The sequence below is a fragment of the Typopeltis vanoorti genome, chromosome 10 (genome assembly GCF_054136105.1).
Source record: "Typopeltis vanoorti isolate ZY-2024b chromosome 10, IOZ_Tvanoo_1.0, whole genome shotgun sequence".
Lineage (NCBI taxonomy): Eukaryota > Metazoa > Arthropoda > Arachnida > Uropygi > Thelyphonidae > Typopeltis > Typopeltis vanoorti.
In genome coordinates this window covers 110,312,501-110,329,192 of record NC_143558.1, presented here as the reverse complement: position 1 = coordinate 110,329,192, position 16,692 = coordinate 110,312,501, and the positions used below count along the sequence as shown (strand labels likewise).

The 16,692-nt window shown below is 34.2% G+C and overlaps 1 protein-coding gene across 1 annotated transcript; it reads right to left on the bottom strand.

Moving 5' to 3' along the window:
- Window positions 1-5,228: 5,228 nt before the first annotated feature.
- On the bottom strand, window positions 5,229-6,813 carry LOC150102679 (chymotrypsin inhibitor-like). Its single transcript, XM_090398636.1, has 2 exons — window positions 6,747-6,813; window positions 5,229-5,468 (listed from the first exon to the last, which is right to left on the bottom strand). The coding sequence occupies exons 1-2, from the start codon at window positions 6,805-6,807 to the stop codon at window positions 5,290-5,292; spliced, it is 240 nt and encodes a 79-aa protein (XP_090254762.1). The 5' UTR covers window positions 6,808-6,813; the 3' UTR covers window positions 5,229-5,289.
- Between the last annotated feature and the right edge of the window lie 9,879 nt (window positions 6,814-16,692).

Genomic DNA, 16,692 nt, shown 5'->3' with positions numbered 1-16,692 from the left:
TATTTCTTTCTATTGATATATGACCACCAAATATGATCTACAAGAAAGCCTCTTATATAGTTTGTGTTGTAAGGAATAATAACTCAAGTTTTGAGAAACCATGTACCACCACGAAGTATGTCTACTGATTGTTTATTATAACCCCATGAGTGTAATTTGTTTCCTGTCAATGGGTGAAAAGAGGACGGGATATTTTATCTCTAGCAGAAGGTGTGCTTCTTCCGATAGAGTGTGCATTGCAAATTCCTGAATAAAAAAAGATGATTATTCAGTTAATGATAGGAACTGAATACGTGCATTTTAGTCTTCGTGCTTAACTCTCTGGAGTGGGGTATATTTTGCTGGAAATCTGTTTGTTCTAAGTTACATAGGTAGACTATGTCCCTTCATTTTGTAAAGAGTGAACATTGCAACTAGAGTGATAAGTTTGCTTCTTGGAACTGATTGTATTAAAATGCAATAATTTGTTTAATCATAGAGATGATTACTAAAGGAATGCGTTTCTTTTGTTTGTTGTTTACTGACTAGTAAAATGCTATAGTTATTTTAATCCAACAGAGGATTAGCAAAGGAGTTCATCTCGTTTAGTTTTGTTCGTTGTTGATTTTTTTTTTTTTTTTTTGAATTTCTTAATTTAGATTTCAAACGGACGAGCGAGAGAGGGAAAGTATTTTCTCTTACAATTTTCTTAATGTAAATAATTATGTTTGTATAGTTATTTAATGAAACTTTATTTGTATTACAATTTCTCTTGTCTTATTTTAGAGATAAACATTAGTGAATGAGTTTTAATTTTGGGGAAAATCAACACCGTTTTCAAGGTAAGATAAACATATTAGGAAGAAACCAGATATACTTAAATTAATCACACAGATCAGTCACAAAATGGGTTATTGATCTGACATTTTATATTTAAACAATTCATTGACGCTTTACTTTAAAATCTTAATGGAAACCATTAAGAATATATTATAGAAACACACATGGAATTTGTAGACTACCAGAAAGCCTTTGACAGAATCTTAAGGAACAAACTGTGGATCACAATTAAGAATCTAAACAATTCAAATCAGTTTTGCTGCAATAATCAACGTGTATGAGAAGAACCAAAATTGCTATAAGAATCAATGAAAAAGTTACAGAACGGAAACCAATTAACAGATGGGTTCTTCAGGGATGCCCAGTGTCACCACTGTTATTTAATATCTATGTAGATGAAATAGTAAATAAATGAAAAGAACATCTGTAACTTTATTTAAACTGGTTCGGGGGAACTATACTTAATACCATTTTGCTTGCAGATGACCAAATAATCATAGCAAGAACCGCCCTGGACATTGTGACTAATTTTTTCATTATTGCATATCTTATACTGTAAATAATGAAAGGCTGTCACCGATCTGCCGATATCACTGGGTAGTCCTATTGTCTCTGACTTTGCCGTTATGTTTACGTCCACCTATGCATTTCCTTTTTTTTGGGGGGGGGGGGGGGGGGGAAATTGGAAGTATTTTTCTTCCGAGTTTCATGAAATAAAAATCCTTTAATTTCCGTATATCTGATACGGGTTATTCAGATGAAGAGCCTTGATAATGGTTATTTCGTCATAGTCGGAATTCGAACCCGGATCTTTGTAACTGAAGGGCATCGTCGAAACCGAGTGAGCTACGGAGGCACTTTTCAGACCCCACATGAGACTGGCTAACTGACATTCAGTTGAAAATTTCTTATAAAGGCTGTTCTTCTCCTACATGGGATTCGAACCCAGGTTTCTTTTTTCCAACTACAGGACATCGTCTGACCAACTGAGATACGGAGAGTCTCGTCTGAAATTTCATTTTATCAAATTTCATTTAAAAAATATAGTTATAATTTATAGATTGATATTCCTACTTAAAGAATTCAGAATAAAAAATTATCCGTTTAATAATTAGTATGAAAATTTAATTCCGAATATTTTGAATTTAAATCTTTAATTTTAAGATAGGCTGTTTAGCTCAATGGATGTGGCGTTTGCACACTACGGCGCTTCAACACAGGAAGGAAGACCTTGTTTCGAATTTAGTCGTCGAATACATGAAATTTTTCTAAGCCTTTCTTCGACCGGTTCCCGAGTTAGTCGATCTCTGGCACGGGCAAGTGGGTTTTTTCTCCCGGAAACTTGGTTTTTTTTTTTTGTCCCGTAAACTCAAGAAAATCGACCGTAGAGCTCACATTATTTCAGACATTAAATACTAGTGTTAGGGATCACGAGATGGTGGCACTTGTTGAGCCGTCTCTCTTCACTGCGTGCTGCTTAAATAGTGATAGCCTTGGACCATCTATCTCTGATTGGTACCAGTGGAGATTGAACTGCCCACTCAGTCTCCAAAAGTTAGATAGGGCTAAACGGCCTCGCCCACTCCCTATAAGGGAATAAAAAGACGTTAGCCGATTTTTTTTAAACTTTGAGTGTGAATACACATTTTCAAGGGAAAGCTTTTCTAACGTCTAAATTTTAGGCAAAATCAGAATTGCAGAAGGTGAATGCTGGTGAACTCTCGACAATAGCCCATTTTTTCTGTAGTGATATATATATATATATATATATATATATACTAGGGGGATACGCTCCCCTGGAGCCTACGGCGCTCAACCCCCCCCTCCCCGTTTTCCTTGAATTCTAATGACTCGAATCACCTGAGTTTCAAAACGTTTCAAAAAAACGTGACATATAAACGTTTAAAATTATAATAGTAAAATAATAGTAGCCAGTAATAATTCCTAGTAATCAATGAATAATCCTTTAATACTTAAGAAGAAATCGTCCAAGTTTCTGTCTTAGAGTATTTTCCGAAGATTTAATTTCGAAGGTATTGATGGAACAAACATGGAATAAAGAGGTTACTTACTTATTGCTTGGCAGAAAGCAACCACGAGGGCAACAGCAATAAATTCCATAAGGCTTTTCATGGTGATCTACTGTATCATGCAGTACTTTATGAAGTACTGCATCAAGTAGTTTATGAAGATTACTGCACTCATCTCAATCAGATTCAAATATACCGGTATTAAAGATACATGTTTGTCTTTGTTATTATTATTGTCAGCATGCTTCTAACAGTATTTCATACGCAGTTTTGCATTATTTTAAATGAAGGCTATTTTTAAATTACATTTGATTTCAAATATGAACTACAAGAATTGTCAATAATTCTTTTTGTTGAAATAAAAAATGCTAAATTATTGGAGCATCTGTAACTACTAAATTAGAATGAAGTTCGACATTCCAACACAAATCTAAATGAATTGAAAATCTCAATCATTACAGACTATGCCAATCCGCATTGACATTTATAGCTTCGATCTCCTCATGAATTTACCCCTTTCATGCAAATATTATCGCCTGCACTATATACTCACAAATGAAAGTCAAAATTCAGAGAGAGAGAGAGAGAGAGAGAGAGATGGAGAATTAATGCATGGATGAAGAATAAATTAAACTTTCTGCTGGTAAATTGTGTTTCGCCACTACACTGCTTGGATATATTATGTTATATAGTTTACTAAAATAATCTAATAAATAAATAAATTTGAATAGAAACTCTTTGAAATTTTCTTCATGCAGTTTTACAGTACAAATCCGACGTACATTCTACGATGTACGTCGTACTTTCTACATCGCAGAATGTACACTTTCCGATGCTGCACGAGTTTTCTATAAATCACAAAGAGCCATCATATAAATGTGAATATAATTAAGTGCTGATAGTAACTGATTTGGGAAATTCCACCTTTAGACAGTAGTTGAGCTCTCTCTCTCTATGTTCACTGGGCATCTACAGATGCCGTATGGTCACTCCGATGCTCGGTCATGTGTCACAACAGGCTTTCAGTAATTTCTTGCGTAAAGTTTTGGATGAATCTTTTTGAATGAAAGAAGCATATATGCCTATTACTGCAACGGGAAATAACCAATCCCGGGAATATTTTCTATTTAATGCATTCAGAGTTCGAAAAATTTACAGGATTCTCCAAGTTTTACTGATCAAGGCAATCTTGCCTAACGTAAGAAAAAACCTCGGTCATATGCTTTATGATCACTGTGTATATGCTGTCTCAGTTTTATTTCTTAACATAACTTTTTCAGAATTAATATCTAGTTTAATGAAAGTTTACTACGTGAAAATTAACTTTTTCATTAGTTCAAGAGTTTCAAGTTTCAATCCCGCGGATTTCTTTCTTAAGAAGAAAAGTGCGCTAATGTTCTGATTTCTTATTGAACTTTTAATGAATGTTTTATTATAATTTTTTTCGGCCCACACAAGACAGATTAAACTGAGTGCAACAAATCCCGGCTTCCTGCTGTGTGTGGATGTAGTTTGAAGAATCCGTTTGGTTGTGACGTAGTATGTGTGCTCTGACAATTAATTTGGCTGTGTCGATCGAAGTTCGAACTATGAACAGTTTCAAATTGTGATGTAGAGATCAGATCCTGATAGCGCGCTAGGTACTTCATTATATCCGCGTATTCGAAGCAATAATTTTTAGTTGTTGGATCAATCAGGTTGTGTACTTGGCGAATCATTTTTGTCATGATTCCATTCAGAACTATTTTAAGTAATTATATTATTTTTTTTCGCTAGGGAACTATTTTAGCAATAGGACAAAAACGGCTCCAAATATCTTTCTTCTTCTTCTTCTTCATCTCGCTTTAACCCTAATCTTCTTTCATTTTCGGTACTTCATCTTAGGCAGTCAATTCATCTTTTATTTAGACTGTCTATCGATCTTTTTGTATTTTGCACGAAATTCTGCTAATTTAAATATTCCTTTTAATGACTTAATTGTATGATAATAATATCCAGAAATGTCCTCATGAAATGAACTATCAATGATTATCTGCACTCATTTCCTTCCTTTTGTTGACTTATGTACGGGTATAACATGTATAGAAATAGCCAAACAGAACAAATAACTACATAAGAATTATGCAAAACGCACCAGAAATCATTCGTCCAATAATAATATTACAGAATTTATTAGGCATGCTTCAGTAAGAAATAAGGTCTTAGTGACCTCTGTTCCGGAAATTTTACTATTCCAGAATAAACACCACAGCTCGGTATTTAATAAAAGCCGTAGATTTGATTTAAAATGCGATTAATAGATGTTAGTGGTACTTTTTAGAGCACTTTTATTAGTCCTGATTTATCTGCTTTCTTTAGTTAAGGTAACCAAACAGAGCATCAGAAAGAATTATCTTTATTAGCAACTTCATTTTACATTTCTTTTTCACCTAATTCTTACTCATAATCCGCATAGTGCCGGAGTTACACAAAACCCCAAGCTGTGTCTCACTAGTCCTTCCTCACAGAAGCATCCCTCAATGCATTGGAGCGTGCATTTGCGGTTTTCTTCATGGTAATTATCACAGGTTGCTGGACATGCTGTGCCACATGTTCGAAACTCTTCAAATTCTGGGCACTCTGCAACAAACAGGAAATATCACTTTATGAATGAAAACAATCCGATAAATTCATACTTAATTTCATAAAAGATGTAAAACATTTGTTTAGCAGTTTACTGAATCATCGCAATTCTGTAAAATTAAGTATTGTGAGGCGGGAAGTCTTTTCCAACGTTTACTGCAAATTATGCATGATTACAACTGATATCAGGTGAATATTTTATTTTCCAAAAGTATTTGCATTTAACAATAAATATGCGTAAGTAGATATAACATTGGTGTTATTATTCATTTTTATTCCTATTTTAGCAAATAATTAATATACTAAAACGGGATGTTTCAACTCCGAATAAAACGTAGTAGGCCAACATCTTCGATAGTTTATTCCTTCTAGAGTTGGGTAGAAAGTGTTTGCTTTCAACATTTTTAAAGTAGGTAATGTCATGTACTCCACTTCAGATGTATTTCATTGGAGGAGATTTTCTCGTTAGAACTAAGAATTAAATATATCGAAAATTATATCAAGCCGAATGTATCAAGCTGGACTGGTTAGCGTACTCGCTCCCCAGCCAAAAGGCTGCGGGTTCGAATCCCGTGTGGGCATGGATGTTTGTGATTGTCTGTGAAAACAGTGGTGGTGATCAGCGGTAGATGGCAATGGTGTAGTTGAAGGTAGTTGCGGTTGGTGGATTGGTGGAGATGAAGAATTGTCGAGTAGGTGCCCTCCCTCGATGAGTCTTTGGACTCCCTGGCGGTGTCTAATAATAATAATAAAATCCTGCCTTACGGTACAAACGTGGTACTTTATCAAGCACTTCAGATCTCCAATAAGCAGAGTGATAGTTCGTCTCGCGCTAAACGAAGAAAATAGTATAATTTACTGAAATGAACGAGATATAATTTATTTTATAAAATAGCGAGATAAATCTGATAGCATCTTTCGGGTCACCTTCAGCATTCTTATTCTCAAACCTTCTTGCCATTTTTTTTGTTGACATCCGAATTATTTAATTAAATAAAAATAAAGGTGTCATATGAACTGAAGAGGTATTTTGTAAGATAGCGGAATTCGTTAAAAGTTCAGTGTCAGACGATTTAATTTTTTTTTTCAGAATTGAAATATCAAGAATTGAGAGCTGATCAGAATTACAGAAGCAAATGCGAGTGAATGTCTGTTAGGCAATAGAAAATTAGAGAATAATATTACTAATAATTATTTCATAGTTATATTCAGAAACATTGTTGCATCAGAAAAAAAGTCCCTTAAAAAAAAAGATAAAAAAACAAAAACACTTACCCTTTGCTTGACAGGAAGCAACCAGAACAGCAACAGCGACAAATAGCAGAACTGCTTTCATGGTGAACCAGCAAATTTGAAAGAAAAATAAGCGTCAGAATATTGCGCTTTATATATATATAATGTGCGTGTGTGTGTGTTTCAGTGCAGATAAGGAGAGATTCGGATAAGATAGACGAACATAGTGGGAAAAACGAACACTTACAAAAATGCATCTAAAGTGCATCTCTGCCTTGTATTTTATCCTGTGATATCAGAAACACTCGAGCGTGTGAAACAAAACACCTTTACACCCCCGATAATTAAATCGCATTGCATTTTCCGAAGGATCTCGGGTGTAAAACAAATATACAACTTCCATCCAAATTTGTCTCGATTTCCTATGTAATGAAAGCGAATTATTACACTAAAAGAAAGAAAGACTAATACTCCAATTTCGAAAATTATCTAAATAATTTCTTAAACATTTCATAAATCTTCATTTCATTAAATTAATTAAGAAGCAAGTTAATAAAATGAAATGTTTTCTGCTCTTCGATCAGAAGAACGTGTTAACCTGGTTAGATTTGCATTTTTAGTAGCTTCCTGTCAACAGTTTTCATCATCATTAATCTCTGATTTGCTTGCAATCGATTTTCTCAGATTTCATATTTCATCTTTTATGGCACTACCACTTATAATAGCAATCGACTTATATTTTAGTCTTTCTCTGGATATTTTCTTTTTCGACATTCTGTCAATCAACCATTCTTTTGTTACCTTTTCCTCTCCCATTCTGTTTAAGTAGTAAGCGACTACCTTAGAATAAGTCTGTTCACAATTCTTGAATTCATAACGCCAAGGTCCTTTTAATGTCTTCACTCTTAACAGCAGTTTAAAAGTGAAACCATCTGTTTTATCCCCTAATTTTTTCAGAACTCTCTGGTATTGGTGGGCTGTACCTGTGATGGACCACTCTTATTTCTATCCTGATTGTCAGTGTTATAAATCCCAGAAATTTGGAAATTAGTGCTCCGATAGGATGGTTAATCTGATCTGCATAATATCCTATGTTATTGTGTTCTTCTGGCCGGTTCCAGTTTTTCGGAATGAAAAACTCGAGGTTTTAAAACGAAAAAACCTGCCACACATTATGAAACCGGCTAACTCGCCTTCAGATAAAAAGGCCTGATCAGAAGAAGAATTGTTCACATCCTATACGGGATTCGAACCAAGGTCTTACCAACCAAAGGGTATCCCCAAAACTGACTGAGCTTGGTTTTTGAACACTCTAGTATGCTGCTAGGTTAATATTTTAGCCAATTTTTCTCATATTCTTTATAAATATTTCAGCTGCTCTTCACCATACCAAATTTGTTTATTCTATTATTTATTTCTAAATATAATTTCTTATCAGCGCTCAAAATGTATTTTGGTAACTTAAGTGTTTTACTTGTTTATATTCACCATGCAGTTGTTGCTTGGCATGTGCCTGCCTTTTTTCTTAATGTTTGTCTTTTGATTTTGCTACTTTTCATGCGAAAATTGGTTATATTCCGTTTGGTTAGTTGTGTATTGGATTTATTCAGGATCAAAACATTATTTGTAGAAAATAAAGAGCTAAAATAACTTGTTTGTGACACCAGGTTTAATGACGCTTCATACTGTGATCCATAGAGGTGATAAATGACACTGCTCGTAAGTAAAATCTTACCTTACTCCTGATTCTATAGTAAACTATCTTCCTTTGTTTCTTTCAGATTGAATTGCTGTCTGACATCTAAAGCACGTGTTATATTCACAGTCTCAAAAAAGCTACATGGTAGTCTGAGAATTCGCGTTAAAAGAGAAAAATTTTATTAGCGGTACAATGCGGTGTATTATGAAGGACGTAATGTCTAATATCGATTAATAACACAAACAAAAATCAATTAGTAATCAAAATAATAATGTAATTGTAGTGACTACTGATTCGCAACTACCCTGTTACTTCTGTGTCGTCCTATATATATATATATATATATATATATATATATATATAATGTCTTAGACATAAAGTTTACAAGGTGCTCTGATAATATTAAAATTTCAATCTTTAGGAAGCCAACACATACAGACAGATACCTTCATGCATCCTCTCACCACTACCTTCCACAGAAATTTGGCATTATTTCCACCCTTGCATATCGGGCCAGATCCTTATTATCAGACGACGTAGAGCTTCAAAATGAACTTAATTTGCTCAAAAGGACCTTTCTTAATAATGGTTTACTTTAAAAAGCATCGAGAAATTTCTTTTTCGCCGTCGTCAACTAACTAATGAAGATCATACTACCCCCAGAACTTACATCTCCTTGCCTTTCATTAGTTCCCTCTCCCCCAAACTGGCTCAGATTTAAAAAAAAATTCGACATCAAAACATGTTTCTCTACTTTTCCTAAACTCCGTTCTATCCTTAGTCAACCTAAAGAAAAACATCACCATCTTCAGTTCCCAGGAGTATACAAAATTATTTTTAATTGTGGAAAACCTTACTACGGACAGACTGATAAATCTTTCCTTCTCCGTGTTGAAGAGCACAAAAGAGATATATCTTATAACAGAATCCGAGCCAGCGCTCTCGCCAGCCACTTCTTGTTCTCTATATGATGAAGGCAGCCAACATCAAATAGACTGGTCTCAAACTTTTAATATCCACAAATGTTATGATGAACTTGAAAGACGTATTCTTGAGCCTAAAGAATACGTCTTTAGGCGCATTTAGATGTAGCTATAGTTTACCTGATTCGCACAGCTCTGCTCTCCGGTGCTGGCGTTCTCACGATATCACACTCACGCATAAACATACAGCCGGAACTGTAGCGCGGACTCCAATTTAAACTGTACTACAGTTTCTAGTAGATCTGTTGTTGTTATTGTTTAATGTTTCTGTTGGATTATGGTGTATAATTCTTTGTACTTTGGAACCTGAAGAAGTTGGTTTACCAACGAAACTAGTAGTAGTCTCCATTAAACCTTATTCTTTATTATTGTTGGTGTTTTAGTCATTTAAATTAATTAATAAACATGTCGTTTAACCGAGTACATCTGAATACGAATATATATATATATATTTTTTCTTAATATATTTATCTTCTCTTAAAGTTATCGTTTGTCGTTGTTAACTTGGTATCCTTGGTTAACTTGGGAGGTTCACGCTAATCATTATTCACAATCATACTTCTCATTCCTCCTTGGATATTCATTATTCACCTAGCCATTATTCATACAATGCCTGCCATATTTTGCCTATTACACACTGTGTTTACGAAGCAGTCAGAACTTTCTTCATATTTTATCAATGAGTCTCCATGGTTTGGTTCTTGTTTTCACACCAGTTTTCTCCTAATAATTTTTGCATACAGACATTAAAATATAATCGTGAAACGTTTATTTCCACAAAAATTAGAAATGACAAATTGTTTTTTCTGATTCTGTTAAAAAGTTCTGATTAACTGCATAAAACTTATTCGCCTAGAAGGCCGTTTTAGCAGATGAAGCGCAATCGAATTTAACGGTAAACTTTTTTTCCCTAAAATTACATTTTTAAGTGGTTTTTTTTTCTTTCAGAAATTCGACTTCTGGAATGTTTCCGTTTGATTCTTACAGTTGTTTCCCACTGTTAAATATAAAAATAAAAAAAAATAAAATCAGCTAACGCATTTTATTCCCTTATAGGAAGTAGGCGAGGTCTTTTAACCCTATCTAACTTTTGGAGACTGAGTGGGCAGTTCGATCTCCACCGGTAGTCAATCAGAGATATCTGGCCCATGTCTATCACTAATTATAGCAGCCACCGTTGAAGAGGCTGGCAAACAAGTGCTGCCATCTCTTGGTACCTAACCCTAACAAGATATGTTACTGTCTGACATAATGTGGGTACTACGGTCGATTTTCTTGAGTTTACGGGATGACAAACCTGAGTTTCCGGAAGGAAAAACCCGTTTGCCCGCGCCAGAGATCGATTAACTCGGGAATCGGTCGAAGAAAGGCTTAGAAAAAGTTCCTCCAGTCGGAGACTAGACTTAAACTTCGGAGACTAGTCTGACTTCAAGCGACCAAGCGCAGAGGACATAAATATTCTACATGCAATATTAATGGCACGCAGTATTTGTTCCCACTTTACGTAAGCATGTTTGATAACAATTTCGATATCATCCTATTGGATGTGCGTGCTTTAAAGCAGCTGCGTTTGGCAGATAATTTAAGTGCTTTTTTAAATCAAGAATAAAGAATGCACAAGTTGTAATATTTTGAAAACGTTTTACTCAATAATCTCACAAAAATGAAAGAATCTTACTCTTAGAGAAGTCGTTGTTATACAGAGTTGGTGAGTAACAAGTAAGTGTGGAAAATCACAAACGCTGTTTTCATAAACTGGATTTACTTATACTGCAACGTAATGGCTATTTTAAGAAAAGAAAAATACAGAAAGTTCCCTGCCAAAGTATAAATTTGAATGCCAATTTAATGTATAAAATCATCGTGTTTGACTTTTTTAAATCCAATATAGAATAGAGTTTGGTTGGCTGATTCCCAGATTTCTTGCTAGCCTATTCTCATTCGTTCAATATCTAACTGGATGCCACCAAACCATGCCAACATGCCAGGACTACACGAAGGTTAAGATAAATTTGGTCAGACGCTCTGATCATTTTTGCATTCTTCAGGCTTTGTGGGATTATCTTCCTGGTTACCTTAGGTGTGACTTTCACCTACCGCGAAAAACAAATATATATAACAGGTTTATCCTCATATATTTTTTATATCATTCTTACGGTTTTGGTAGAAGCGATTTATATTTTTATTTCTAAAAACATAAATCTTCGTCAATGAGGACATATAATTTTTTGTCCAAATAGAATTTTTAGGAATGGTTCACAAACTTTTAATACAGAAGAATTGCTTCGCAAGACATACTTTGCCAACTGCGTAAGTGAGCACCAAATACATTCGATTTTTGTTTGTCCGTTCTTTCTAAAAATAATAACTCTGCTTAAGGTCGTAGGCAAAATCGCTTCTATATTTTTTGAATTGTCTGTTAGCTTCGGCCGAATCGTTTATACTATGAGAATTGTACGAAACGATTAAACAAACGATTAAACTAATACGTTAAAAATCACAAATAAATTGTCTGCAGGTACATATAAGCTGCTGTTTTGTTACGATGGACACAGTTACTCTACAAGAATACTATTACAAAAAAAAAAAAAAAGAATCTACTTGGCGCTTACTTATGGAGTTGGCAAAGCATGTTTAACCCCATTCTGTATTTTCACGCTGAAAGCGTGAAAATAAAGAATGATACTCAGTTGAAACATATCCATTGAAGTAACAGCAGAAAATAAAAAAAAAAAAAAAAAAAAAACGAACAGTAGTAGATTTATGTAACAGTGGACGAAAGCACAATTAAGTAATTGTTCCTTTGGCCCATTATTTACGCTGGAACAATTCGATGAATGTTCGTTTGAAGATTTTCCCTTGCATTTTAAGAAGGGGCCAAATATGATTATCATTCAAGAAACATTTCTATACATTTCTTTTTGACGCATGCGTCCTTTCTTACAGAAACATCCTTTGAAGCACTGGCGTATGCAAATACGCGTCTGATGGTAATTCTCACACGTATCTTCACATGCTGTGCCACATTTCTAGTACACTTCCTCATCCGGACAGTCTGCAGGAAAAATAAAATCTAAACGTTGTTTGATGTATGAAAGCAGTTGAATATTTACTTGACAGTTTATTCGTTCAGAAATTTTAAGCACAATCTGAATGAACGCCATTTTGTTTTCATACTTATTAACTTCTTTCTGCTAGTTTCCCTGTGCCGAAGTTTCGGAAGAAAATCCTGCTAATCAATAAATAGCAAAAGAAACACTATCGTGTGGTGTGGCTGATGATTTTTATTCAGATACTCCACATTTTTATTTCATTTATTAATTTTTTTGTATTAGATGAGTTATGTGTTAAGTAGTCTTAATGAAAGAAATGAGATTCTGTTAACCCTACATGCCCCATTCCGTTCACAGTAATGTAATGTTATGCCGCGAAATCTTATTTTTTATGGAGAGAAAGATAAGTTAATTAATTTCACTGCTCTTTCCATTTTTGAGTGATAACTTTTGCGAATTATTATCACGCTCAGATTTCATTATTAAGACTGATTTCTTGAAAACGGTAAAAACGTTTGTTGATGATAACTGGTACAAAAAAAAGATGTGGTATGTAAGAATCATGGATGGGTCAGTGAATTTGGTACCTTTTTATTTATTTTGTTAAGCGCCTCCGTAGCACAATTGGAAGAATGACGGTACGATTGGAAAACACTTAAGTTCGATTCTCCTCTTGACGAGAGGAATCCTTAGGTGGGTGTTTTCAATTGAAGGCGAGTTACCGATCTCTACAAAGGTGCCAGGATTTTTCTCTCGGAAACTCGGGTTTTTCATCCTGCATACAGAAAAATCGGCCTGAAAACACAGGCAATTTCTAGAAGCACGATGCTTGTGGTGGTAGGCAGTTGATAGCGTTCTGTGTAGTTGGTGGATTAAGTGGTTGGTCAAAGAATTGCCCTTGATTGAGAAACTTGTCCCTCGATGAGTCTTTGGGATTCTCGGAGGTGTCACGTAATAATAATAATAACGGTTCGAAGTGGCGGCAGAAACAATCTCGTTGAGTCGGAAATATGCATAGTTCAAGTACTGCACTATATTTAAGCCAATACCAGTGAGTTTGAAGCTGGCGCGCGCGCAGGCGCAGTAATCAAAAGATGGAGTAAGGAGAGGGTTGAAAATGGTTACCTGTAACAACTAAGTTACTTATTTACGGGTAGCCATTTTGGACTAAAAGGTTATAGAAACGTATTCTCCATGGATTTATCCGAAAGTAGCTATTTCGTTCTGTTGATGGACCACCACCAAATATGATCTAGAAGAAGGGCTCCTGTATAGTTTTTGTTGTAAGAGATAACAGTAAACCAAGTTTTGAGAAACAATGTTCCAGCACAATTTATATATATTATTTGTTTACTATAACCCTGGTTTATTTCCGGTCAATGGATGAAAAGTGGACGAATATTTTATCTCTAGCAGAAAGTGTTTCTTATGTGCACCGAAATATCCTAAAAACTAAAAGAAAATTATTATTATTCAGTGAATGATAGGAACTGAATACTTGTAATGAAGATTGTGTGTAGAGAACTGTAGGGCAGACAGTTTACTGGAAATATTTTGACTTGGGGCTGAAATTTCTCGAATTTATGGGTGTGGATACCTTTTTCTGAAAATCTCTTTCTACTAAGTTACAGAGGTCGGATGTGTTCCTTTATTTTGTAAAGAGTGACGTTTGTAACCAGAATGAAAAGATTCCTTATAGGAACGGATTTTATTAAAATTCAGTAATTTGTTTAATCCTAGAGATGATTACTAAAGGAACGCGTTTCTTTTGTTTGTTGTTTACCGACTAGCAAAAGGCTTTCGTTGTTTTAATCTTACACAGGATTAGCAAAGGAGTTTGACTCCTTTGGTTTTGTTCATTGATGCATTTTTTTTAATTAATTTAGATTTCAAATGGGCAAGCATGAGAAAGAAACTATTTCTCTTACAATTTTCTTAATGTAAATAATTATGTTTGAATAGTTATTTAATTAAACATTTTTTCTTTTGTATTACAATTTCGCTTTTCCTATCAACTAGCAACGTTTTCAAGGTAAGATGAACATATTGTAAAGAAACCAGAGACACTTCAATGATACTCGTAGTGCGAACCTAACCTGTGAGTATTTTAAGGTGTGGGAAATTAAACACACAGATCAGTCAACAAAACGGGTTACTGATCTAACATTTTATATTTCAACAATTCTATTGTGCTTTTACTTTAAAAATCTTAATGGAAAAACATTAAGACTACAACATAGAATCTGTAGACTACCAGAAAGTCTTTGACAGAGTCTTAAGAAACAAGCTGTGGACTACTATAAAGAATGTGAACTGCTGCAATAATTATCATGTATTAATAGAACCAAAATTGCTGTAAGAATCAATGAAAAAGATACAGAATGGAAAACAATTAACAGATGGGTTTTTCAGGGATTCCAAGTGTTGCCACTGTTATTTAATATCTATGTAGATGAATTAGTAAATAAATGGAAAGAAAATGTATAACCGGCATTTAAACTGGATCGGGGGAAACTATACTTAATACCATTTTGTTTGCAGATGACCAAATAATCATAGCAAGAATGGCCCTGGACATTGTCGCTAATTTGTTTCATTAATAGTAAGAAAACGTTGTATATCTTATGAATAATTTAAGGCTCTCACCGATCTTGATATCCCATGCCACATGATTGATATCATGCCGATTTAACTGTGTAATTCTCGGCTGTGCTGACAGTTCTTTTTTTACGGCTATGCATATACTCACACCGTACCATGCAGGCATTCAAAACCATTTTGGTCAGAATAGAGTGGTTAATCGTTATTCCTGTAGTGTCATACGGTACGTGTTCCGGTCGATTTGCCTTTTTTGAACGATTTTTCTTCGAGAATCCTGAAGGGAAAAACCTTTCATTTCCATATATCTCAAACGGGCTAAATCACCTTCAGATGAAGACATTTGATAATATTTATTTCCGTCATAGAGAATTTGAATCGGGATCTTTCCAACTAAAGTGCATCGTCGAAACCGACTGAGCCACGAAGGCTCGTTTCAGACTCCATAGACCAATAGTTTTTTTTTTTTATTATTTTATTATTAATTCTAGAAATAGGAGAATTTACTTTGGCTAACTGTGGGCTGGTCCACTATTTGTGGCATATTTCCCAACAAAATAGAAAACTTGTGTATACGTTTAGTGAATTCAGTGACTGGGGAGATTTGTGTATCTTGTTTTTCAATATTGATTGTTGAATAACAAGTAATCCAATATTAATTTGTAAAATTTAATAATTAAAATATTAGTGATCATTTTAAATGATGTTACTTCACACTTTAACATCAGTCGAAGACAATATATTTCGGAGAGCATTAGGTTAAAAAAGAAACTATTTCCTTAGAAGAAAATTTGAATTCATAATGTATTTCAAAAATGGTTCGCATCCCTTCTGTGACTTAATTCATATACGACATTGCTCGTTTACCGCGATGATGAAGTTTCATTAATAGTAAAAAAATTCGAGTCCCGCTTAACCCATAAACATGTGTAAAATCTGAGTTTGCATAATTTTTAGAAAATGAAAATTATTATCAGATTTCCCAGAAGAAAAGTACTGGCAATAAAAGCAAATAAATTAAAATGTAATAGCGCGAATAGAGACAGCGATCTCCTCATTTTTGAGAGGCAGGATACGAAACGTTTGCGCGCGTGTTACGATTAATATCGTCATATGAGATGAAAATACACCGTATTTTCAAGAGCCTTCCGAATAACATCCCCCCTTCAAAAGAAAACTTTATTTTTTTTTTATTATCATTCTGTTTAAAAGTTTATTCTGTCGTAAAGTACTTTATGAAGATTACTGCACTCATCTCGGTATTAAGAATACATGTTTGTCTATATTATTATTATGTAAGCATAGTTTCCGAAGTATTTCTTATCCACTTTTACATTACTTTCAATGAGTGCTGTTTTTAAATTACACTTCATTTCAAAAATGAATTACAAGAATAGTCAATAAATCTTTTTTATTATCTTTTTTCTTTTTCTTTCAATTAAAAAATGCTAAATTATTGGATCAACAGGAACTACTAAATTAGAATGAAGTTCGACATTCCACCAATAATAAATTAATTGAAAATCCCAATCATTACGACTATGTCATTCCATCCACTCCAATCCGCATTGGATATTTGTAGCTTCGATTTACTCATGAACTTACTCCTTTCATGAAAATATTATCGACAATCATACACTAGCTGTAATATTTAA